Source organism: Alligator mississippiensis, chromosome 5, assembly GCF_030867095.1.
Source record: "Alligator mississippiensis isolate rAllMis1 chromosome 5, rAllMis1, whole genome shotgun sequence".
Classification (NCBI taxonomy): Eukaryota; Metazoa; Chordata; order Crocodylia; family Alligatoridae; genus Alligator; species Alligator mississippiensis.
In genome coordinates, this window is record NC_081828.1 from 160755113 (window position 1) to 160782132 (window position 27020).

A 27020-nucleotide genomic window follows, 5' to 3' on the forward strand; every position below is an offset into this window, starting at 1 on the left:
GAGACCTAGACGTCAAGAGTATACCCCCCGGCGAGAGCCATGGTGGTCACCTCCAAGAACCCCGAAGGAAAGAACGACAAAGGAAAGGAACATGTTTGGTTTTCTCCTCGCCCACTCCGGACTCACAAAGACTCAGTTGCGAATTTTGGGAGAAAGGGCCCAGTCTCGTCTGGCCGAAGCATTAGGATTCAAATTCGAGGACCCACCAAAAAACGAGTAATGGCCGTTGGCTCCGCCGGCAGCCTTCTCCAGCTCAAACCTGACCCCACTGATCCTCATCCATACGCTGAACTCACTGTTTACAACCCTACCGATCCGGATGACCAACAACAGATATTCTTCCTTCTCGATACTGGAGCTCAAACCAATGTGATTACCTCAATGATACCTCACCAAAAGACCACCAAAACAATTAAGGTACAAGGGCTTAACGCTATCGCCGTCACAACGAAGATCAAGTTTTGGGTCCAGGACCACCGATACCCCCTGGAGGCGGTTCTAGGGGGCATCAACATTTTAGGGATCCCGGGGATAAGAGCGCTTGACCTTAAAGAACAAGTGCTACAGGCATTACCCATTATTATCCCAGAACAGGATTGGCATCGACCAATGCTTCGTAACACCTCCACCTGGCGATATTGACCAATCCCAACTAAGGGTCTGCCTTAACTGCTGTATTTGCCACCTGGCAACCCCCTCATGAGATTCAGTCTGATGGGGGACCCCCGTTTAACTCTAATGCTCTAGACAAATTTGCTCGTCTTCACAATGTAGCCTGGCATCTCCATCTGCTGTACCACCCGCGGTCCAACGGCGTTGTGGAAAGACACATAGGCCTGTACAAAGAACAACTTCGCCTTAGAGGAGGAGGAACATTTAAGAACTGGACTAAATTCAATAATGATGTTCTCATCTCACTGAACACTGCTAAACCGTTATGGAATGAAACTAATGTCCAGAAACCCCCACCTTGGGAACCCAAGTTCCAGCCAGATGAGTTAGTGTGGATCTCAATACCGCAACCCCATCAGTCTCATCCACAAGTTCACAAAGGAACCGTTCAAAGGTTGGGACAATATCCTAATACCTATTCTGTCCAATTAGAAGAAAAGCCCGATTGTCCTCCTATTGTCGTTCATCACAACTGGATGACTCGCTGTTCCGACGTTCACCCAGTATCCTTACAGTGAATTCAATTATAAGTCTTTTGTTTTGTGTTGTTGTTTTCTTTTTTCACAGGTTTTAGTTCCAGCAAAGCAGTAACCCACAACCGCCCGATTGTGAGATTCATCGAGTACCAAACTACCGTTCATTCGAGTCAATAGAGTGATGGTTGTAAAGGAGACACTGAGACAGTGAATGTCCATCCGCTCAGGACTTGCTATAACACTATTTTCTCATTTTATTAAGTATTTTATTGACATTGTCTGTTAATAGGAGAAGACGGACTGACTAATAAACGAGGGAAGTCCCAAGCAGATGTTCTCCAATCAGACGATGATCAATAGTTGTTGCTATATGTTCAAGTTATTGTATTTTATAATTTGTTGAAAAGACCGGTCTATCAAATTGTTTGTTTATATATATATATATATATATATATATATATATATATATATATATATATATATATATAGGTTGTTAAAGCTTTGCCAGGTCAGTAAATCCCGAAACAAACATGCCGTATAATGTGCTCATGTGTCTAAAGTTCCAGTTGTGCCGTCGGCAAGGGGGCATGTCACAACCCAGTGATTTTGGTGCCTCAGCACGATGGAATTTTCCCGCCACATGAGAGCCTCTTGCAAAGCAAAGGTTTTCTGTTGCAGCAGAAAAACCCCGATGCAAGAGAGTTCCCGCCATTCGAATGCAAATTTGTGTTCCGCTATTGACCAGTTCTAAATTATTCCTACGTGGCGGCTAGTAATTGGCTTGCTAGCCGTTTAAAATTTCGCGCGACTTCCGCCCAAGTCGGAGAACTTTGAGCACGCTGCAGAGTGCTTCTAAAAGAGATCCGACTTGCGGCTGAGCTGATCGATAGACTGATCACCTATCGATTCTTCTCCCTGTCACCAAGCGCAATCCCAGATGTACTCTTTCCCCGCCGGCTTGATTTGTGAATGGATGAGCTAGCCTGAGCCCTACCAGCTGGAACAACTAACATAGTTGTTCAGACGACTGGACCATCAGCGTTGCAGCTACAAGCGGCGTAAGTAAAGTTTTGCAACCATTAAGCTTTGTCAGCCTCTCTATTCACCAGCCCACCCAACGAACAAATAATTATTAAATCACCTTGAGTCGGCTCTGGCCATCCGAGACAATAACCAAGGCACAATAGTAGATAGTCTACAGATAGTAGACTCTAGTGAATTTTGTCATGCACTACAATAGTCTTTTTTTTCCACTTTCTGCATCCTGTGGAAGGTCATACAGGGAGCTTGTTGCTATGCAGGGAATAGACACCTGCTCCTGAGTTCCAAGGTAATTCCAGGAAATGGACCTTGTTCCAACATCACTTTAACCCAAACTGTTGCAGAAATTTAAGCTGCTGAAACTTAACGGAATGTCAAGTAAGATACAGGCAAAGTATAAAATACATTTAAAACATAAAACACAAAGTAAGTCCATGATCTTTAACTGCTCCATGTGGAGGAAGTTTCAGAATCAGGGTTATAAAATCTGGTCATCTTAAATGCTCTTATCCAGTTGAACAGTCTTTTCTCAGATAAGGAATCTATTGATTTTGGGGGATTACTTATGCAAGTAGATAGGGAAGAATCTGACCCAGACTATGGATCCCCATTACTACCAGCAATTCCAAACTCAAGCAATTATATCTGAGGGACATACTCTTATTTATTGGAAGGAAAAGGTCAAGCCCAATGGTTTATTTAGGAGTTAATGGTCAATTGGACTAGCACGATTAAAGCACAACAGTTTCTATAGCCAACTACACCTAGGGCTACAAAATAGGGCTGATGCAGTTTATGTTGTGTCCAATAGGGCTGTGCGAAACACCATCATTTCATTTTGATGTCCATTTGGAAGGGACAGTGTTTTGTTTTGTCATTTGCTTTCATTTTGAAGCACTGTCCTGTTTTGTTTCATTGAAACTGTTTTGCCATTTTGACTCATTTCGACTTTTTGCCCATAGGCTATAATGGGGAATCATGAAAATGCCTAAAACCTTGTCAATTGTTGCCTGATTTAGATGCAAATTGAAGGGATGGTAGCCCCTTCTGAGGGCATGAAGCCTGCCAAGTTTAAAGGAGATAGGTGCAGCAGTTTCTCAGAAACTGCACCTCAAAGTCTTGAAAGCAAAATTTGCCCTCATTGACAGCCTCCTGTCATCTGGCATGCAGATCCAGGGGGTCACACCCCCAGGAGGGCTGTGCAGCTGTGCCAGACTCCTCCCAGGGGTGCAGGCCCGTGGATCTGCTGGATGACAGGAGGCTGCTGCTGCTGCCTGGGACTGGTGCTGGCCGCAGCCCGTACCCAGCACCAGGGAAGACAGATGTGTCCACTGGCCACAGGGAGCAGATCCAGGGGCCTACACCCCTGAGAGGGCTGTGGGGCTGTGCTGGACTCCTCCCAGGGGTGCAGTACCCCGGATCTGTGCCCCAGATGGAAGGAGGCTGCCCTGTCACCTGGGACTGATGCTGGGTGCAGGCTATGCCCAGCACTGGAGAAAATTGCTGTTGCTTCCTGTCCCTGGCAACAGTGGCAGCCTCCCCTCATCTGGCATGCAGATCCGGGGCCTCACACTCCCTGGAGGAGTCCATCACAGCCTGGTAGCCCTCCTAGGGGTGTGAGCTCCTGGATCTGTGGCCCGGATGAGAGGAGGCTCAGGTTGTGGCAGCAGCAATTTTGTCCAGTGCTGGGTGCAGCCCACACCCAGCACGGGGCCCCAGGTGGTAGAGGCAGCCTGAGCCTCCTCTCATCTGGGATGCAGATCCAGGGGCTCGCACCCCCTGGAGGGCTGCCAGGTTGTGCCGGACTCCTCCCAGGGATGTGGGCCCCCAGATCTGTGCTGGATGGCAGGAGGCTGCCGCTGCCACCTGGGACTGGCACCGGGCACATCCTGCACCCAGTGCCTGGCTCCATGGAGCTCATCCCAGTAGTGGGAGGCAGAGCAGAGCAAAGTCCTGGCTCTGCCTGCCTCTCACCACTGGGCTCCGCTCCAATTGGCTCCACCAGCCCCATGGAGTTCAGCTTTATGGCAGGAGGTGGGGTGCAGCACTGGCTTTGTCCACCTCCTGCCACTGGGTTTCACTCCAATTGGCTTTGGCAGCCCCATGGAACTCAGCCTGGTGGTGGGAGGTAGACAGAACTGGCACTGTGATCCACTTCCCAACACCGGGCTGAGCTCCATGGTTCTTGTGGAGCTGATCAGAGTGCAGTACCAGCTTTGTCTGCCTCCCGCTGCTGGGCTGTGCTCAAATTGGCTTTGCCAGCCCCATGGAGCTCAGCCCGGTGGCGGGAGGCGAAGCACAGTGCCAGGTCTGTCCGTCTCCCATCTCCCACCTCCGGAGTGCTCTGATAAGCTCTGCCACCCCATGGAGCTCAGCCCAGTGGTGGGAGGCAGAATGCAGATCCAGCTCTGTCCGCCTCCTGCTGCTGGGCTGCGCTCCAATTGGCTTCACTAGCCCCATGGAGCTCAGCCTGGTGGCAGGAGGTGGACGGAGCTGGCACTGTGCTGTATCTCCCACCCCTGGGCTGAGCTCCATGGGACTGGCAGAGCTGATCAGAGCACAGGCCAGCAGTGGGAGGTGGACAGAGCCAGTGCTGCACTCTGCCTCCTGCTGCCAGGCTGAGCTCCATGGGGTTGGCAGAGCTGATCGGAGCACAGCCCAACAGCAGAAGGTGGACAGAGCTGCTGCTGTGCTCCGATCAGCTCCACCAGCCCCATGGAGTGCAGCCCAGCGGTGGAAGGTGGGGAAAGCCAGGGGTGCACTCCCCACCGGGCTGAGCTACATGGGACTGTGAAGCCACTCAGAGCACAGCCCTGGCTCTCCCCTGCCTCCCACCACTGGGCTGCTTTGAAACTCAAAATGTTTCAACACTTTTGAAATGTTTTAAGTGCCCTCATTTTGTTTCAAAGCTGTTTCGATGCTTTTTGTTTCATTTCAATTTCATTATTTTGAGCTCAAAACGCAACAAAACAGCTTTGAAATGAAACACTTGGTGAAATTTCACACAGCCCTAGTATCCAGCCACTTTAAACTCCCCTCCCTGAGTGAGCAGATAGCAATTTGCAGCTGGGTCAACTGGAAGTGGTATTCAGAAGAAATTCAGAGTAAGGGTGGAACCCATGCATGCCCCTGCAGGGACAGCTTAACCACTTTGCCACAGGATCCCATTTTGTTGGAAAGAAAGCATGAAAGTATGCTAATATGATAAAAAAGAAATAGAATAAAACTTTTTTGGATAGTTAGTGCAAGTGTTAAGTATTAATTTTTTGACAGTTAATGTAAGTAGTTTATTAACTGGCTAAAGGCGAATTATTATATTACATTATATTACATTACATATAAAAATCAGCTGTGGCCAGTTAATTCATAGATTCATAGATGTTAGGGTCGGAAGGGACCTCAATAGATCATCAAGTCCGACCCCCTGCATAAGCAGGAAAGAGTGCTGGGTCCAGATGACCCCAGCTAGATACTCGTCTAACCTCCTCTTGAAGACCCCCAGGGTAGGGGAGAGCACCACCTCCCTTGGGAGCCCGTTCCAGACCTTGGCCACTCGAACTGTGAAGAAGTTCTTCCTAATGTCCAGTCTAAATCTGCTCTCTGCTAGCTTGTGGCCATTGTTTCTTGTAACCCCCGGGGGCGCCTTGGTGAATAAATCCTCACCAATTCCCTTCTGTGCCCCCGTGATGAACTTATAGGCAGCTACAAGGTCGCCTCTCAACCTTCTCTTGCGGAGGCTGAAAAGGTCCAGTTTCTCTAGTCTCTCCTCGTAGGGCTTGGTCTGCAGGCCCTTGACCATACGAGTTGCCCTTCGCTGTACCCTCCCCAGGTTATCCGCATCCTTCTTGAAGTGTGGCGCCCAGAATTGCACGCAGTACTCCAACTGCGGTCTGACCAATGCCCTATAGAGGGGAAGTATCACCTCCCTGGACCTATTTGTCATGCATCTGCTGATGCACGATAAAGTGCCATTGGCTTTTCTGATGGCTTCGTCACACTGCCAGCTCATGTTCAACTTGGAGTCCACTAGGACTCCAAGATCCCTTTCCACCTCTGTGCCACCCAGCAGGTCATTCCCTAGGCTGTAGGTGTGCTGGACATTTTTCCTCCCTAGGTGCAGCACTTTGCATTTCTCCTTGTTGAACTGCATCCTGTTGTTTTCTGCCCACTTGTCCAACCTGTCCAGGTCTGCCTGCAGCTGTTCCCTGCCCTCCGGCGTGTCCACTTCTCCCCATAGCTTTGTGTCATCTGCAAACTTGGACAGAGTACATTTCACTCCCACGTCCAAGTCACTGATGAAGACATTAAAGAGTATCGGTCCAAGGACCGAACCCTGCAGGACCCCACTGCCCACACCCTTCCAGGTCGAGACCGACCCATCTACCACGACTCTTTGGGTGCGACCCTCTAGCCAATTCGCCACCCACCGGACTGTGCAGTCATCCACATCACAGCCTCTTAATTTGTTCACCAGTATGGGGTGGGATACCGTATCTAAGGCCTTCCTGAAGTCCAAGTATACGACATCCACCCCTCCTCCTGTGTCCAGGCGTTTCGTAACCTGGTCATAGAAAGAGACTAGGTTGGTCAGGCACGATCTGCCCGCCACAAACCCATGCTGGTTTCCCCTCAGCATAATTTGTCCTGCCGGGCTCTCACAAATGTGAGCCTTGATAATTTTTTCAAATACTTTACCAAGGATGGAGGTGAGACTGACCGGCCTATAGTTGCCCGGGTCCTCCTTCCTCCCCTTTTTGAAAATGGGGACCACGTTAGCCCTTTTCCAGTCCTCCGGGACTTGGCCTGTGCGCCACGAGCATTCGAATATTCCCTCCAGTGTCTCTGCAATGACGTCGGCCAGTGCCTTCAGCACCCTCGGATGGAGCCCATCCGGGCCTGCCGACTTAAAGGCATCCAGTTCTTCCAAGTGACTCTGCACCACCTCAGGATCTACGCATGGAAGTCTGGCGCCTTGCTGCTGCCTCTCTACAACCCCAGTGAGAGACTTGTCTTGCCCCTCGCTTAGGAACACTGAGGCAAAGAACTCATTGAGGAGTTCAGCCTTGTCCCCTCTACCTGTTACCAATTGCTTCTGCCCATTTAGCAGCGGTCCTATTCCTCCCTGGGCCTTCCTTTTACTCCCTATATATCTAAAAAACAATTTCTTGTTGTCCTTCACTTGGGTTGCCATCCTCAGCTCCATGGTAGCTTTGGCCCGCCTAACTGCCTCCCTACAAGCACGAGCAGAGGAGGTATATTCATCTTTAGTGATCTCACCCTGTTTCCACTTTTTATGTGCTCCCCTTTTGGCCCTTAGGCTGCCCTGGATTTCTCTGGTCAGCCATGGAAGCCTCCTGGCCCCTTTCCCTCTTTTGCCTCGCTCGGGGATCGTCTTGCTTTGTGCCCAAAGGATCGTTTCCTTTAGGCACAGCCACCCTTCTTGGGCACCCATCCCATCAAAACTCCTACTCTGCAGTGCTTCCTTGACTAATCGCCTGAGTGCAATGAGATCAGCTTTCCTAAAGTCTAGCACTTTTACTCTACTAGTTACCTTACCCACTCGCCGTCTTATGTTGAATTCTATTATAAGGTGATCACTGCCTCCCAGATAGCTACCGATCTGGAGGTCCCCTATCATGTCATCTCCCGTTGCCAATATCAGATCCAGTATGGCATTCCCCCTAGTGGGACCCATACACCTCCTGTGTCAGGTGGAGGTCCTGTACACAAGTTAGAAACCTGCGTGAGCGATGGGACCTTGCTGTCTGCGTCTCCCAGCAGATGTCCGGGTAGTTTAGGTCCCCCATGACTACCGCCTCTTTAGCTTTTATGGTCTCCGAGAGTTGCCTCAGGAGCCCCGCATCTATTTCTTCCCCTTGGTGTGGGGGTCTGTAACAGACCCCTACCACCAAATCCCTTTCTCCTTGCCCCCCATGTAGCCTAACCCACAATCCTTCTACTTCCTCAACCTCAGATTCTGTCTTGATGAGGGTTGATGTGTATTGCTCACTGACATAAAGTGCAACCCCCCCCCCCTTTCTTCCCCGACCTGTCCTTTCTATACAATCTATAGCCCTCAATATGTACCGCCCAGTCATGGGATGAATCCCACCAGGTCTCTGTTAGCCCCACTAAGTCATAGGTGTTTAGTGCAAGCAGGAGCGCTAGTTCATCCTGCTTGTTCCCCATGCTCCTAGCATTAGTATATAGGCACTTGAGCCCTGCGACTGGCACCTTTGCTGCCCCCCCGCTCCCAGTCCCATGGGGCCCATTGTTTCTTACCTTCTTGTTCCTTACCTGTTCTGTTGTGCTGGCCTCCCCATGGCTTTCAGGTTCCCAATGTTCTCCTTCTTCAGGCTGGGCTGTCCTTGTGGGTGCCACATGGTTTGGTGGTCCACAGCTTCCCCTGCCCTCGTACTCCCCTCCCCCCGACGAGCCTAGTTTAAAGCCCTAGTTTAAATATTTATATAGATCTATTAAAGTTTAATAGATCTATATAAATATTTTTTATATTTATAAAACTAAATAAATATCTATAACTTCACTGGACTAGAATCATATTTCCAATGGGTTATATTTAAGGACATTTAAAAAATCTTGGCCCACAATTTAGCAGTTGCTTCCTCCAAAGCAACTAATATGGATCCAAACATTTCCATGGGTTTGTTTGTATATTTAATATAAACTTGCATTTTAACAATGAAGCATCCATGTGTAGTGCTGGAAACCAAACACATTATCCTTAAGGCAGTGTGTGGAAGAAACTTTCCAGAGGCAGGAGAGAGGCAGTGGGACACTGTTGCTGGCAGCCAATAGTGGTGAAAGTGGGATGATGGAGAGGCAGCAGGATGCTGGTGCCAGCAGCCGACAGTGGTGAAAGTGAAACCACAGTGGCTGGAGCAGCCACGGACAAATATCAAAGGAAAAACCTGCGGCAGAGCCGGGAGGAGCCGGGAATGGCTCCCGTGTCTGTTTGGGCATGCCTTGTAAAAGTGTGCTGGGGCGATTGGCTGTGCAGCCACCTGGCACCAGGATAAAAGGCCCAGCAGGAAGAAAGCCGGTGGGACTGGAAGTAGTGTCCCCCACCAGCCCAGAAAGTCCAGAGAGCCTGGAGGACCTTGAACAGGAGGGAACATGGTGGCGTCTCAGAGAGGGGAGCGTGGAGGGCAAGCTGGGCCAGTGAGGACCCAAGGAATCACTTATGAGGCTGATGTGGACTGAGGCCAGCAACAGCAGCAGCGACTGGGACACTGGTGGAGACAACTGAGAAGGAACCTGGATGCGGACGCCAGACAGCAAGTACCAAACCCAGGGAGGAAACAATGTGACAAGGGGGTTTGAGACCTAGGCGGAGTCAGGCACCGCATGAGCCGGGAAGCACAGAAGGGATGTGGCGGACGCTCGGTGCAAGTACCACCTGCAGCCCACGGCCGCAGTCCCTAAGAAATTGAGCATTGGGGAGGGCCAGAACACCGGCCCTGAAGGACATCACAGTTGGCATTAGGTGGGGTGTAGGGGAGGTGGAGTCCCAAGAAGCAATAGCCATGAGGACGACCAAGGGAGAATACCAGGGGAGACGGGACCAGACACCATCCTCCCACTAGAATACTATTTACCATCAAAGACATGGCAGGTGAGACCCCTGGGGAGCTGACCCAAGGCCACTCCCAGTATCCTGGCTGTGCAGCCCAGGAGGTTATGGTGAGGTTTGAAAGAAACCCAGATGCACAATGCTCAGGGGGAGAGGCACAGAAGGTTACAACTTGGTGCATTGGCCAGGAATGACAGAGCCAGGGAAACCCTCGAGGCCGATACAATTATGGAGGTGAACCTAAACCTCCAGATTGAGTTGTTAGGCCAGAATGATGCATGCAGTATCAAAAGTGTTTGAGGTCCAACAACAACAAGCCATACAACAACAGGAGCAGATGCGCCAAAATTGGACTGCTTTCTGAATGCATCGTATGACATTAGAGGATGACATAGAGGCCTACATTGAATCATTTGAGAGGACGGCGATCCAGGCTGGGTTGGACTGATTACAGTGGGCTAGCCAGCTTGGGTCACTAGTAGTGGGCAAGGCACAAGCCGCTTACAGGGCCTTACCATGGGAAGAGGCTTAAGACTATGAAAAAGTCAAGGTGGCAATATTACAATGGTTAGAACTCACCCCAGACCACTATTGCAGGTTGTTCCAGGCCTGAAAGAGCAAGGAAGACCACAGGCCCTGAAACTTGATGCAGTTTTTAAAAGATCCCTTAGATAAATGGGTACTACCAGGGAAGGTCGATCAAGTGGCCCAGCTGACCAGATCCTACTGGAACAATTTGTAAAGGATCTGGACGAGGACGCCCAGCTATGGGTGTATCACCACCTTCCTTGGCTGGCCGCTGAAGCCTTAAGGATTGCAGAGGCTTTCGCTGCCTCAGAAGGGGAACTGCTGCAGGAAAAGAGCTGCAGAAATATGGGGACGACTCCGAAGAGGGAGGACGAGCCCTGACAGGGGCCTGTATGCTATAGTAGGTGAGGAATTGTATGCCACCAATGTGGTAAGATGGGACACATGTCTCGGGAATGCACCCTAGGGGTCCTGGAGAAGTGGAGACCTGCCAGAAAAAAGGCAGGGCTGAAGGAGTGCCACGAGGCCTGTGAACCAATCTTGGAAATGGACTGTAGCTTCGTGCACAGCCAAGAAGTAGAGGGATGGGACCGTCTGATGGTGACAGTGTGGGTGGCAGGCAAGCCACTACAGGCTACACTGGACACAGGCTGCTCCCAGACACTGATACAGGCAGGGGAGATCTCCAAGAGTGTTATTGAATGGTGCCCTCCAGTTTGGATGCACTGCATAGATGGCAAAACAGACCAATACGAAAGGGGCTTCGTGAATGTGAGGGTTGCTGGTCGTAAGGGCAGATTACGCATTGGACTGGCCCCACAACTGGATGGCCAGTTGATTGTGGGGAGGGATTGGCCCCCCCTCTATGAAGTATTAGAAGAAGTGCATATGGAAGAACTAAGACATGGAAGATGGCCCCGGGGGGGAAGGTTGGATAGCGGAAGAAGGTTCGGATTTATCCAATGAGGAAGAGTGGATTAGCCTGGGGATGAGCTCCGAGAGCATGCACTTTCAGATGGCCCAAGCGGAGGACAGCGAGCTATAGAGGATCTGGGAGACGGAAGTGTCTCGGGTGGAGGAAGAGACCATACAGTCTGGGATGGACATAAGTGATGCCTATTTTGGGGTACATTGGGATTTGTTATACCGAGTTGAAAAATGCCCGGTCCGAGGGGAGTGGACCAAACAGCTAGTAGTCCCTAGGAGGCTCCGTGAGAAGGTATGGAGGTTGGCACATGCTAGCCTGATGGGTGGCCATCTCAGGGCAGACAAGACAGTGACCAGAGTTGGGCAGTGGTTTTTATGGCCAGGGATGAAGGATGACATTATGTGGCATTGTGATGCTGCCCGGAGTGTCAGAAGGTCCAAGAGAGATGGTCCCCATGGGCACAATTGCAACCAATGCCCCTCATTGAGGTACCCTTCGATTGGATAGTGCTAGACGTAGTGGGGCTCTTAATGAAGAGTAGCGCCGGGCACCAATATATAGTAGTCATCATTGATTATGATGCATGCTACCCTGATGCTATACCACTGCGATCAGTGACAGCCCCATGAATTGTGGAGGAATTACTAAAATGGGTGTCCCGGGTGGGAGTTCCGAGAGATAGTCATGGATCAGGGGACGAACTTTATGTCCGGGGTTATCTGGACCATGTGTCAGCTGTTGAAGATACAGCAACTCTGTACCTCGGTCTACCACCCGCAGATGAATGGGCTGGTAGAACACCTAAATGGTACAATTAAACACCTATTGTAGCGATGTGCCCAGGACGAACGAAGGAGGTGGTATTTGATCCTAATTCCCCTCCTTTTTGCGCTGAGGGATGCCCCGCAGGCGTCCATGCAGCTGTCCCCATTTGAGTTGATATACAGTCACAAGCCCCAAGGGCTGTTACAAGGGGTAAGAGAGGAATGGGAAAGCACAGGCTAGCCCAAAATCAGGGTACGCCACCACCAACAGGAAATGATAGAGCAGTTAACAAAAGCAAGAATGCTTGCCCAGGAACACTTGGCTGAGGCCCAGTGGAAGCAACAACAAGGATACGACAAAGGAGCCCATGCCAGAGACTTCTGTGTTGGGGATAAGGTCCTCATACTACTCCCCACTACAGCCGACAAGTTGATGACATGGTGGCAAGGCCCGTTCGAAATTGTGTGGCAGGCTGGGCCTGTGGACTACAAAGTCCGTCGTCCTGGGCATAGAAAAGAACAGCAAATTTATCATGTCAACTTATTAAAGGCATGGCGGAAGCTGGAAGGTTGGCTGTTGAGCCCAGAAGACCCCCGGGAGTAACTAGGACCCAAGGCAGAAGAGCTACCAGAAGGGCTGGAACCAGGTGGTCAACCAGTGTACTGACCAGAACTTGACGCCCAACAGCACGACCAGCTGCGGAGGATGGTGGCGAAGTTCCATGGAGTGTTCGATGAGAGGCCCAGCTGGGCCCAAGGGCTACAATATGAGATACATACACTGAAGGGTTCATCATATGAGAAAGGTGGAATCCCATCCCCCCCATCACTGGCGAGAGAAGGTCCGGGGAGAACTACGATAGATACTGGCCCAAGGGATCATTGTGCCGTCACACAGTCCCTGGCGCAGTCCAATGGTAATAGCGACAAAAAGTGACAGTACACTCCGACTATGCATCGATTTTCACAAGGTTAATGAAGTTGCCAGATTTGACGCTTTTCCCATGCCACATGTAGAAGAGTTACTAGATCAGATAGGGCAGGCTTGATACATCTCCACTATCGATATGACAAAGGAGTACTGGCAAATCCCCGTGGCAGGAAGAGACTGGCCGAAAATGGCCTTTGGCACCCCCTGGGGGCTGTTTGAGTTTACACGAATGCCCTTTGGTCTACACGGGGCCGCAGCAACCTTTCAACAACTGATGGACCGCATCCTAGCCCCACACACAATGCATGCAGCCACATACATCAATGACATAGTAATTTACTTGCAGACCTGGGAACAGCAAGTAAAGTATGGATGATGAGGTTAGATGAGTATCTAGCTGGGGTCATCTAGACCCAGCACTCTTTCCTGCTTATGCAGGGGGTCAGACTCGATCTATTGAAGTCCCTTCCGACCCTAACATCTATGAATCTATGAACCACTTACGCCATGTAGGAGCAGTGCTGCAAGAAATACGCCAGGTAGGCCTGACTGTTAACCCAAAAAGTGTGCCTCAGGGGTACAAGAGATGAATTATTTGGGATTCAGAGTAAGGCAAAGTAGGATACGCCCTCTAGCTAGTAAGATAGATATAATAAAAAAATACCTGCCTCCACAGACAAAAGCGACAGATGTAGGCTTTTCTGGGACCAGCAAATTATTATAGGCGATTCATTCCCCACTTCATGGAGAAAACTGTAGTACTAACGGAGGCTATAAGAGAGAAGGTACAGGGCCCTATTAAGTGGATGCCTGAAATGGAGAAAGGGTTTGAAGATGTCAAAAGAGATTTGTGCAGTGAGGTAGTCATCATAACACCCGACTTCTTGAAAATTTTCATTCTACAGACCGATGCCTCCGAGACAGCCATAGGGGCAGTGCTTTGCCAGGAACAAGGGGGATTGTGAGCTAAAAGTTTAATGATGTGGAAACCAGGTATTCCACCATTGAAAGGAAGCGCCTGGCCATAAAGTGGGCAGTAAACTATTTTAGATATTATTTAATGGGGCGAGAGTTTGACCTGCTTACTGATCATGCCCCCCCCCCCCCACAATGGCTGAATAAGTTTAAGCACGACAATGCCTGGATAACACAATGGGCATTGTCACTACGGCCGTTTAAGTTCAGAGTAAGGTATCGACCAGGAATGGCTAATCGCATTGCTGATTTCCTATTGAGGTGTGTTGAGAGGAAAGAAATGGACGATGAGACACCCCCACATTTAAGTTGCCTTGGGGTATGTGGAAGAAACTTACCAGAGGCAGGAGAGAGGCAGCGGGATGCTGTACCAGCAGCCGATAGCAGTGAAAGTGAAACTGTGGCAGCTCACGAAGATCAAAAGAAAAACCCATGGTGGAGTCAGGAGGAGCTGGGAACAGCTCACGCGTCTGTTTGGGCGCACCTTGTAAAAGCGTGCCAGGGCAATTGGCCATGTGGCCACCTGGCACCGGGATAAAAGGCCCGGCAGGAAGGAAGCTGGAGGGACTGGAAGTAGTGTCCCCTACCAGCCCAGAGAGTCCAGAGAGCCCAGAGGACCCTGAAGAGGAGGGAACGTGGTGGCACCCCAGAGAGGGGAGAATGGAGGGCAAGCCAGGCCAGTGAGACCCAAGGAGTCACTTATGAGGCTGACGTGGACTGAGGCCAGCAACAGCAGTGACTGGGACACTGGAGGAGACGACGGAGACAGAACCTGGACGCGGACACGAGATGACAGGTACCAAACCCAGGGAGGAAACAATGTGACAAGGGGGTTTGAGACCTAGGCGGAGTCAGACACTGTGAGAGCCGGGAAGCACAGAAGGGCTGCGGCGGACACTTGGTAGAAGTACCACGTGTAGCCCACGGCCACAGCCCCTGTGAAACTGAGCTTCGGGGAGGGCCAGAACACCGGCCCCGACGGACATCACAGTTGGTGTCAGGTGGGGTGTAGGGGAGGTGGAGCCCCAAGAAGCAATAGCTGTGAGGACAACCAAGGGACAGTACCGGGGGAGACGGGACCAGACACCATTCTCCCACTAGAATACTATTTACCATCAAAGACATGGCAGGTGAGACCCCTGGGGAGCTGACCCAAGGCCACTCCCAGTATCCTGGCCATGTAGCCCAGGAGGCTATGGTGAGGTTCGAAACAAACCCAGATGTGTGACACTCAGGGGGAGAGGCACGGAAGGTTACACAATGCATGAAAGAGAAACTGGCTATAAGTTGTATACTGAATGAATACAAAGTAGAACTAATAAAAGTAAATTCTGGTTTTTAAAATTCTTTCATTTTGAATAATGATAGACTCAGTCATATAGTTATTACTTAAATTAGTAATCATGTATGTATGTAAATGATTATGTGACTGAAGTCTGAAGCTGTTTGTGAGGTTGCAGTGTTTGACATATAGTGGAAATTTTCACCCCCTCTGTGGCCTTGTGTACTGGGCAAATAGGCTAGAGCACTGTTTGGTGAAAGAGATAGGGGCAAGTGAGAGAGAATTCTCTTGGTACAGGCACCAGAAGGAAGCTGCTATTCAAGGATCCTATTGCAAGCCCTTGTGCATGGCTAGGTGAGAAAGGAGTTGTAGCTCAGTCACCAACAGACACAATAGCAGAATGTTTGTTAGAATGTGGTGGAGTATCCATCATAGATCTGAAATTTCAGAGAGCCACGAGGACCAACAAAGTGAATGATACTGCCTGGGCATGGCCTAAGACTGCTCACACATACTGATCCTATGTCCGTAGGGCTATCCTACTGCAATTTAAATCTGCTGTCATCAAAAGAAATCCAAAAAGTAAAATTGGCAGCAATTCTTTCTTGTAGGGTGATACTATCTGGGGTGTGGCAGGCCTGGCTGGAGCATGAAGTTTAAATTCTCTCTCTCAGCCATCTTGTGTGACGCTATGCCCTGTTTTTTGTTATATGTAGTTCATCACGTCAATAAGAAATCAATAAAAATCTGCACAGTTCCTCTGAGAGGAAAATTAAAGTAAAATAGTTGTGTGCAGGAAACAATCAAAAAACATTCTGAGAACAGAAGTCCCAGGGAGCTCAAATTAGCACAAATTTATTTTAGAGTACATATTCATTTTTGTAAGGGACAGGAAATTCAACCCACTACTGGCTGCTTGATGCCAATGTAGAGAATTAAAGCTGAAATCAAGAAAGGCCAGTGAGCCTGATCTCAAATCTCACTTAAAATAAGGGGAAACTTCATTAAAATAAATGCAGTTACAGTGCAATAAAACATTTGTGAAAAGAGTACAAGTCTCATTAGTTGGCGTCTATACATGCTTTACCCTGAAAATTCTGCAAACAGCACTTGAGACAGTTCCACTGAGCTATTAAAAAAATGCGATCAAGAAAACAAGATGTTTTTTACTTACTGGTCATCCAAGTCCACATTATTAGCTGAATTTTGTTCTGTGTCCCCAACAATTTTTATATCAATATCTTCCATCATTACATGTACAGGTTATTTATTCTGAAATAAAATACTTCGTTAGGTTTTACTGCATCCATTTAGGAGATACTTATGAGAAATCTCTATAAAATATAACTTCATATTAGATATACTACTAACTTGTCCGTCACATGTTTGGCTACGTGATGACAGAATTTCTCTAGTGTTACCACATGTTCTTCGTTTCATGTTGTTAAGTGAGTAGCCTTAGGAGTTAAATTAGAGGTTAGTTTGTCTGACAGTGACACAATACTCTCTGAAATGCTGAATACTGTCGTGGGGGACAAATATAGTTCAGACACTATCGTTAATTTATAACATTTTCTAAATTTTCACTGAGAAAGATGTTGAAAATGATGAGGGTCATGGAAAAACACTTTCATATGAGGATTAGGATTGTTTAACTTAGAAATGAGATAAATAAGGACACGATGAAAGCATATGCAGTAATCAATGGTATAGAGAAGATAGGAAGAACAGAAGTTTCTAATCTATTTCACAAAGGACCATCAATCTGGCACACATTAGGAGCATTATAGTTACTTCAAAAATTGTTTTTGCCCTCATGTCTCATACAACAGCCTATATCATTCTGTGTGGTTTCTATGTCTATTTACTTATAAAAAGCTAAGCGGACAAGAAATTACAAGCCTGGTTCCAGGTACCTTATTTCAAAATTCCTCTTCCTTTATTCTGTCCTCGGCAAGGGGAAATATCAGCTGAGGTATCCAATACAACATAGGTTTTTTTTAGAACCACATTTTGTTATAAGAAACTTTTCTTCAGTACCATACAGCAAATCAACTGAGAAATCCCAGTATCTGTCCATACCTACCAGCGTTGTATATAGCTTCAGAGGGTTTTACTGGGCTGCATCTGGAATAGCTCGAGAGTGTATAGAAGCTGAACAGTGAATAGCAGATACAGCTCACTTCAAGAGAAATATTATCAACTGGAACCAATTTCCTGCCCTTTATCAGGAGCTGCTTTGATGTCTGATCCTATTTTTCCCCAGGTTATTATTTCTATATAAAGCTACAATACTTTCAGAAATATTGTTTTCAGTTAGTCTTTTATTTATTTGCAGTGCACCCTTAACTGTTGTACCTGTGCCAGAAAAATATTGCCAAGTGAAGAAAATTGGTATAACAAATGTTAGTTCAAGGAAAAAGGACCCACTAACACAATAGATCAAAACAGAAATAATATCCCTCCTTACTTGTTTGGCAAACCTTAAGTAAAGTGACAAACTCAGGGCATCAGTGTAACTAGTTTTCTTGGACCTGTGTGGAAAGTAGGTTTAAGAGGCAAAGGACTTCAGCTGAAGTCATCTTGCTGAAAGTTTCCATGCATTTAAATCCATGGTTTTTCAACAGTTTAAATTGTTCAGTTTAAATTGTTAAATTGAAGCAAACATTAATTACATGCCTTCTATGAAGCATTGGCTTAGTATAGTACATAAATCCAGTCCTTGCTAAGACTCTAGACTGCCTTCTTCTGCACCACCTGCACTACCTAAAAGGACTTGAATGATAGGCTTTAGTGAGAGGACGTCACAAAGAGAAGAGGTTGAGAGCCAGGGAATGAAATTAATCAGAGGCGTGGAGAGGGGAAATGAGAGGGGTAAACAAAGGGCTGAACATACAGGGTAGATAAATCTGATGCTTCTATTTTACTATCTCTTATAACACAAGAATAAGGGAACATTTAGTGAAATTTTAAGGCATTGCATTTAAAACAACAGGTTAAAACAATTAACCTGTAGATTTCATAGCCACTAAATATAATTTAGGGCAAGACATTAATGTTGAAAAAATTATTAACCTGGTGTACAGGACAATTGAGAATATCCACATTTGTATTAGATGGGATTTTTTAAAAGCATAAGACACATGGGACTCAATTTAACAGCCACTAAAATCAAGTGGAGTCTTTTCATTGACTCCAGTAGACATTTGATCAAACTCAAGCTAACTTCTTCCAGCTGATAAGGTTTAGCAAAAATCTTTCCCTTAGTAGTAAATGAAGTAATCTAGAATGAAGGGCTCAGGGACAGAAATATGGAGGACCCTGGGAATTTCTTAAATCACACACTCCTAAGCTCTTTGGAATTTGGATCCCAAGAAAGGAGAAAATTCCTTCAGTGAAGGGCTCAAGATCTAACTGGATAGATAATTATCTCAAGAGAGATGTTACTCACCTATGTTCAAGATTCGTTCAAAGTAAAACATAAACAAAGAAGGGCTACCAAGGATGAACAAGGGATGAGAGAAGACTTGATGCGGTAGGTATGGCTAGGCTAAAAATGGAGTCTGAAAGGGATTATGATTATTTTCTACTAATACATCTGGAAGGTGAGGCAGGGGGAACTATGTACCTGGGCTAAGTATAGACAATCAAACAGTCCAAGGCTGAATTGATTCAGTCTTTGCAGGTTAGACTAAGCTGCAAAGATTGAACCAATAAGCAAATGTACAGACATTCACTTTTGATTCAGGAAATGCAGCAACATGCCTGCAGTGGCTTAAGCCAGAAGCAGGGGGGCACTAGAGCACGGATGTGTGGAACAGTCAGCATGGGTTGTGTGTTCACTTCCTCTTGCTGCTGACTCTGAGGTTTCTGGGGTTTGCAGTCCACAATCGCAACCACAGGACTCTCCAGGGTTGCTCATCACTTCCTTTTCCTGCATCCAGGTGCCTCTGGGATTTGTAGTCCACAGTTGCAGCCAGCAGGACAGCTCTGTATTCAGTAGAAGGGGAGTTTAACTTCCCTCCCTGGCCCCAGGCCCCAGCTAGGGTTTGCCTGGTGGGGAGAAGGTCAGTGAGCCAGCCCTCACTGCTCCGGCTAGGGAGCAGAGAGGTGGTGCCAGCCTGGCTCTCTGAAGCAGACAGTATAGCCCAGCCCAGCCCAGCCCAGGGCTGCAAAAAGCATGCTGGGATGCTGGGGGACTCTGATTCAACTTGAACCAGGAAGGGGTCTGGGACAGAAGATTCATAAACTGGTTTGACCTAAATCAGTTGAGTCTGATACTACATTTAACCAGGTTTATCTTAAACTAGTTTCAGCCATTTTGAAACTGGTTTATGTGCACTGAACATCTGTTCTGTTACAGGTTTACAACAGTCTATGATCACTTAAACTTATTTATGTGCAACTCTGTCAGCCCAGAAGATGACAAAGAGCTTTACAAATTCTGATCAAACTTAGCAAATGGTTTCAGGCACAGAACCCCCTCCCCCCACTAAACCCCACCAAAAAACTGAAGGATTGTGTTTTAGATGGTTGAAACCATTCAACATTTTTCTAAACAAAATATTGAATCTTTTGTTTTCAAATTGCTGCTTTTCATAATCCCCCAAAAAGAATGTTTTGGTTAAAATAATGCTTTTTTTTCTTGGCTGAAAAATGAATTTAAAATATATTCTATTTGATTAATGTAAATTGCTTTTTTCCCCCTGATATTTTTATTTGTTTACCTACCCAAAAAGGGCCATTACAAGTACCAATCTAGTTTCTTGAAACTTCACAGCATCTGGCACTGGCCATTGCCAAGAATAGGAAGCTGGTTACTTTGGACCACATGTCCCATCCAACATGGTAGTCTTTATGCCCCTCAGTTATTTTAATGTTAATTAAATACATATTAAAATTGCTTTAAAATATTTTAATTTATATCTTAACTGTGCTGCTATTGACATCAACAATAAACCCATTCTGATTTCAGAGATTTAAAAAACTTTTAACAGAACAGCTTCCCAGCAAAATGCCTGGCACAAATGTATTAACTTAAATATTGTAAGCATCCAGTTTAAAAACCATTCTTAAAAAATGACAGAAATTAAAGACCACCTAATATGGTGAAATGGTTTAGATAATATAAGAAGTAATTGATGCACATTCAATCCTTACATATGGATTTTAGGCTATTTTAACTTTATTTGACAGAATCAACAGCATCTAAAAAGTTGCATTTAGAATCAGCATAATTGATTTGATGGACAGTAATTGGAACATAAACTCTTTTGCACTTCAGCAAGATTTGAGATCTGCATCATGAGGTAATAGTGAAGAGAGGCTGTTAATCCACAATTGAAACATTCCTTAAACTAAATTCTTTCCTGTTGTAAGTCCTATTGCTACCAAGAGATCTACACCAGAAATTAAATTTTCCCCATAAATGTAGAAGAGAAACACTGACCTGATGTTAGAAGAGCTACCAGGGACACCTCCACCAGCATCTGCACAGATGCTTTAGATTGAAATCTATGACTCCTTTTAATTAATCCAGTATGTTGCAATAAACTGAGTGAGATTCTTATGTAAGTCAAGATAATCATGCCATTATTCTTCCATATAAGGTGAAGGTTAGGTCAGTGTTTTAGTGTGAACTTTATACTGTGCTGCATACCTTCTAGTATTGCTAACTGATAATTAACTATAGCAGCAATAGGTAGATTTGCTGTCACAAAGGTCATTCCATATAACAGGCATGAGAAGCAGAGTAACTGAACTGTTTCATGAAGTTCTGTTTAAAAATCTTTTTAGTGAGCATAGGATTTTCTCTAGAGGTTACTAATTCAATGCCATCTCTCCATAGTTCCACATGCTTAGACACTTCCGTCTCCCCATCTTTCTTCTGCCCTACCACATTATCATGCATTAATATCTTACTTTTCCCCACCCCAGCTCTTCTTCTCTTCTCCTTATCTCCCTGCTGGCTAGATCAAACTCATTTGGGACTTCCCACAGCCAGATCCAGACCACAATTCTTCCCGTGGTGGTGTTAATCCCTGTGCCCACCAGAGCTCCTGTTTCAGGGCAGGTCTAAAACCCAGGGTGTTAATGCTGTTTCTGCTTGTGTGTCCCCCCCCCCAATCCTTCACCTGCCACCAAACGTAGTTGCCACCAGTGACTAAAACCCCTGTACTATTCAACATCTTTATCAGCAATCTGGATGTGGGTTTGGAAAGTATGCTGTCCAAATTGACAAATTAACAAATACTTTGCCTCCATATTTCTGAACAGGGATCAGAACATCTCACTAGGATTATGGATGGACCCAGGGGAGGCAGTGCCATCCCTAGGGTTAGGGATGACCTAGTTAGGAAACTTCTGGAGGGGCTGGATATATTTAAATCAGCAGGTCCAGATGCTCTTCACCTGAGGGTGCTTAGGGAATTGGCAGGGGTCATAGCAGGGCCCCTGTCACAGCTGTATGAGCACTTGTGGGGCTCTGCCAGGTACCAGAGGATTGGAAAAGGGCCAATGTGGTCCCCATTTACAAGAAAGGGAGGAAGTAGGACCCTGGAAATTATAGGCCAGTAAGTCTCACCTTTGTCCTTGGGAAGACCTTTGAGAAAATTATCAAGGAACACATCTGCAAGGGCCCAGCAGCAGAGGTAATGCTCAGGGGCAACCAGCGTAGGTTCATTGAGGGCAGATCCTGCCTGACTAACCTGGTTTCCTTTTATGATCAGGTCACAAAGTCCCTGGACGAGGGTGTTGAGGTAGATGTCATCTTCCTGGACTTTAAGAAGGCCTTTGATACTGTTTCTCACCACATTCTTTCAAAAAAAACTAGGTGACTGCGGCATCGATGCCTACACAGTCAGATGGGTGGCAAATTGGCTAGATGGTTGCATCCAGAGATTGGTAGTGGATGGGTCATTTTCGACCTAGAGGGATGTGGGCAATGGAGTCCCCCAGGGCTCGGTCCTGGGGCCTTGTATTATTCAACATCTTTATCAGCAATCTGGATGTGGGTGTGGAAAGCATGCTGTCCAAATTCACTAATGACAATAAGTTGTGGGGCGAGATGGGCATGCAGGAGGGGATGGATAGAATCCAGCTAGATCTAGACAGGTTACAGAGGTGGGTGGATAAGAATAGGATGGAATTCAACACAGACAAGTGCAAGGTGCTGCATCTGGAGAGAAGGAACCAGCAACACACCTATAGGCTGGGGAACACCCTTATTGTGAACACAGAGGCAGAAAGAAATCTAGGAGTCATTGTTGACTCCAGGATGAGCTGCCAATGCGAGGAAGCAGTCAGTAAGGCTAACCACAACTTGTTGTGCATCTACAGATGTATCACAAACAGGTCCAGGGAGGTGATCCTTCCCCTCTATGTGGCATTGGTTAGGCCGCAGTTGGAGTACTGTGTCCAGTTCTGGGCACCACACTTCAAGATGGATGTGGCTAGCATTGAGAGGGTCCAGAGGAGGGCCACTTGCATGGTCAAGGGACAGCAGGGCAGGCCCTATGAAGAGAGGCTAAAGGGCCTGAACCTATTTAGCCTCCACAAGACAAGGTTGAAAGGGGATCTGGTGGCTGTTTACAAACTCACCGGAGGGGAGGGGGAGAGGCAGCAGAAATTGGGTGAGACTGTTCCCTCGGGCACCACCGGGGGTTACTAGGAATAATGGCCACAAATTGTTAGTAAGAAGGTTCAGGCTGAACATCAGGAGGCATTACTTCACAGTTAGGACTGCCAGGCTCTGGAATGGGCTCCCAAGGGAGGTGATGCTCTCTCCTACCTTGAGCGTCTTCAAGAGGAGGCTGGATAGATATTTGGCTGGGGTGTTATGACCACAGCACTGGTTCCTGCGCAGGGCAAGGGGTCAGACCTGTAGATCTGTTTAGGTCTCTTCTGATCCTAAGCACTATGATGCTATGTGACATAATGACAGGGCTGGGTGCCCAAGGCAGCTGCCACACATAAGGGCAGTAGCAACTTCTCACTGCTGCTGCCAGCTCTGGTCACTTTGCCCTAATTATGCCATATAGTGCTGTCAAAGAGAACATCTGGGTCAAAAAAAGGCTCATGCCCACAGGCCAACTTTCATAAACCATCATTCTAAACTTAATTTTCAATTTAATTAATGAATGTACTTGTAGATTCTTAAAAATATTCATTTTATACTCAAAGAATAACTAAATTTGGGCAGCACACTTTTCATATATAAGACTGAATTCCTAGTTTATGGATATTCCTACTTTTTAACATCTTAAGAATGGAATCTTGACCAGTTCTTCCATATACATGTGCAGACAGACACAGAGACCACATATGTTCAAGTTGTTTTGGCCTCTATGTTTTGCTTTTGGAACAGCTCTTTCACTACAAACACACACAAAATTAAGACATTTTAATCCAAACACCTTTACAAGGCACTGCACCCTTTTCATACCTATTAGCATTAGTTCTGTGACCGCTAACCAGATATTTGGCTCCACAATGTCTAACTGCCAGCTTGGCAGAACATGATTCAAGATGCTGACTCTGGATTTTAGATAAAGCTCTTTTGGTTTCTTACACTTTTTCTGAGAATATTGTTAATTTGTATGACTGAGCGACTCTACTAAAATACTTGATAGCAACAAATGTTCTACTGATACTAAAGAATAATATAAAGCTCGTGGGCTGAGCACAAATCAAACGTCCATTTTAATAAAGACTGTACAAGGTTAGCTGGAATTCATTTTCTGACTACATCTGGGAACAGCTTTGCTCTAACAGAAAATTTTATCAGTAAAAGGTGTTAGTCTGAAAGTACATTTATTTTCAAATGGCTACTATTTCTCCATCTACATCACCACCAACACTTGTTGATTAAAAGACATCCAGCATAATGCAATAGTCTTTTTATGTAGGACATTTCAAAGGATTAGAGTTAGTAAATGGGTGTATATTACTGGGAGGGAAACCTGTGTTTCAGTCTTATCAAAGCACATCCTTTGGAAAGGATAGAGGATTCAGATAAATTGGACCATGCCCATTTCCCTTGTGATCATTTTTACAGTAGCATCTGAACCTATTCCTACCACCAAAACCAACTCGTACAAACTTCTCTGTATTTGGTGCTGCTGTATTCTGGGACATAATCTACGAATACCTCCCTGACTGAAAATGAATTTCAACTCTGCATCTTGGAGGTGCAATCTCAATTTCATTTGGAGCGCACAGTTCATGAGGACCTCAGCACCACCCTTTTCATTTACTGGCTACCCTATTCCTTTGCTCCTTCAGACTTTTACTTCTTCCCCCAGCAGGTGATGCATAGCTAGATGAATCTTCACACGCTGCTTTTGCAGCCAGCTTCACTAGGAGAACACATATACATTACATATATGTGAGAGGTTACACTGGAGTCACCAATGGCTTCACTGTTCCAGAAGAGATGGCCAGAATTGCTTACTGCCATAGGAACCAGGACTTGTCTGTTTCCCTGCTCTTGATGCTCCTCTGATACGAAGCTACATGTGCAGTTTCTTTAAAACCATAGCAAGATACAAAGCAGGAAGGGGTGGGAAGACTAAGTACAGATGGAGGTAGAATAAATATTGGGAAAATGTTGGCTTTCTTGTTTCTAATACAGTTCCTTGTCCAGTGCTGTGTGAATTGCCTGGTGGTTTTTTTATGCAATGCCCACCCTCTCCCATTTTCTGGGCAGTCAGTGAGAAGGTGAAGGGACAGACCTTGGAGCTCTGTTTCTACTTCCCCTCAGTAGCAGAAGCAAGCTCCATAGAGATATGAGGCCTAAGCCCAGTTGGGGAAGGATTTCTACATCACATCAGGCTTGTCCTCTGTACTAGCGCCTTCTGCTGGGCTTCTCTAATCAAACCTCATGTACTCTGGTAAGATTACAAAGGCTCAGAATTAAGTGATGTTTAAATACAGAAGATAGCCCAGCAAACACTATTACATCTACAAAGACTCCCACAGGGACTTCTGAGTGAGTAGGGAAAAGCAATGAAGAACCTATTTCCTGTCAACTCATTGGGAAATTGCCTCAATCTACTTCCCAGGACCCTGGTGTTACGCTGTCATTTGGAAGTCTGCAACCCTGCTCTGGTGACAGTTCAACCCAATCAAAGGAAGTGAGGTTCAAGAGCAAGGATGCTGATGTAAGGAGAGAGGGATAAAAAGGGGCAGTTTTATTTGTTGATATTTTTTCTAAGAAAAGATTATAAAATTAAGAACAAAGATCGTGAAGCAATTAAGTTACAACTCATTACGCCTCTATCCTACTTCCAAAACACATCTAAGAAGCAGTTAAATATTCTTGTGCTCTGAATGCTAGAGGCAGCAAAGATATGGTTCACTGACACTGGAGTGCCCTGGCAGCTCTGGCAAAGAGCTTGCTAGCATCTAAGGTGCGGGGTCCATGGACACTGGACTCCTGGCATCCTATTTAGACATCAAATTTAATGGCACTGGGCTTAGCTACTGGAATTTGGTGAGGCTCAGGAAGTTGTCCCCAATGGTACCACTTTCCAAATTGGCAGTTTCCTCAGAATAGAGCTGGGAAAACTGGAATACCTTTTTGACAATCTTAGCTGTGTTTGTGAAGATGAATTCTCTATATCTGTTTGCAAACAAATTACTCTTTCTTCACTATTGCTTGACTAATTCAGTGTGTGACTGTATTATTATTCACAATTATATACATTGACTCTGTCTTCCATTCTTTGCTTTTTATTATTTGCAATAAGTGACTGGTTGCTTACACTACACAGTATCATTTCTAACTCTTGACTGGATGACAAGTTATAGCCACGTGCAAACACTTCCGGTTTGATAGCAAATATCCTTGTTTGTAGGTCCACGTGTGTATTCACAAAACAGGTGCTATGCTAAGAGCTGGAGACGTCAATGAAAACAAAATTTAAATAAAACAATTGGAAAAGAAACTGCTGGATAACAAGTGATTGAGGGACCATATGAACTAAAATGTATTGCACGGATACTTGTTTAATTTATCCTTGCGTAACTAATAAATATGCCAAGAAGACCAAGACTCCTATGCTTGGCTGTTCATAGCTATATCACATAAGATACAGCATTTGTAAAACATTTTGTGAGGTTTATTTAACCTTTATAGGTGGGATTCATGTTACTCACGTGACTCAAATTGTATAGAAATGGATAGTTCCTAGAATAGGAAACCACTGAATTGCTTCTTAGAATTTTGAAAGAAATAATTACTTGGGAAATGACTGAATAATTTATATAAGTCAAAGGCCCTATCTGAATAAATGAGGAAGGTCATACTGTATGTATAGCTATGTGAAGGCAAGAGGGAATAGAAAGACAGGAACCCTAAGAAAAAGCAGAGCCATGGAACAATGTAGGACTCCCTAAGAGGATGTACAGCCAGGGACCTGATAATGGCAAACAGTCTACTAGGGTGCCAGGATTCAGTAACTGATCATCACTTGCTTCTAGCTGCTTTAATTATATAAACTTGCAAATTGGATGTGGACTATGTTCTTTACCTAGCAAGGCTTTCTGAAAATATTTGTGAACTTATTATTCCCTTTTCCCAACCAGCTGCAGTTGCTCACTGGGATTAGTGCAAACAGCACGTATTTGCCTGACTGTTCATGAAACCAGAAAAGTAAACAATAAAAATTTGATACCAGCAAAATCCCAAAGCCATGAAAATTCAGTGGAAATATTCTCAAATATTTTTTTTCAGTACTTTGTCAGCTCGATCTCTGATGGTGAGAGTTCATTGACATGCAACTCTCACCCATAGACATTCACACACCTGCTGCAGACTTTGTACGTGAGAAA

General features: G+C 46.1%; 1 protein-coding gene across 2 annotated transcripts in view; it reads right to left on the reverse strand.

Moving 5' to 3' along the window:
* The window catches only part of ABCB5 (ATP binding cassette subfamily B member 5), a 93220-nt gene extending 76762 nt beyond the window's left edge, over nt 1-16458 (reverse strand). For both annotated transcript variants that reach the window (XM_019498098.2, XM_019498096.2), the window contains exon 1: nt 16363-16458. In XM_019498098.2, the coding sequence (XP_019353643.1) occupies nt 16363-16439 (77 nt within the window). In that variant the 5' untranslated portion in view covers nt 16440-16458. The remainder of the gene's footprint in view (nt 1-16362) is intronic.
* Between the last annotated feature and the right edge of the window lie 10562 nt (nt 16459-27020).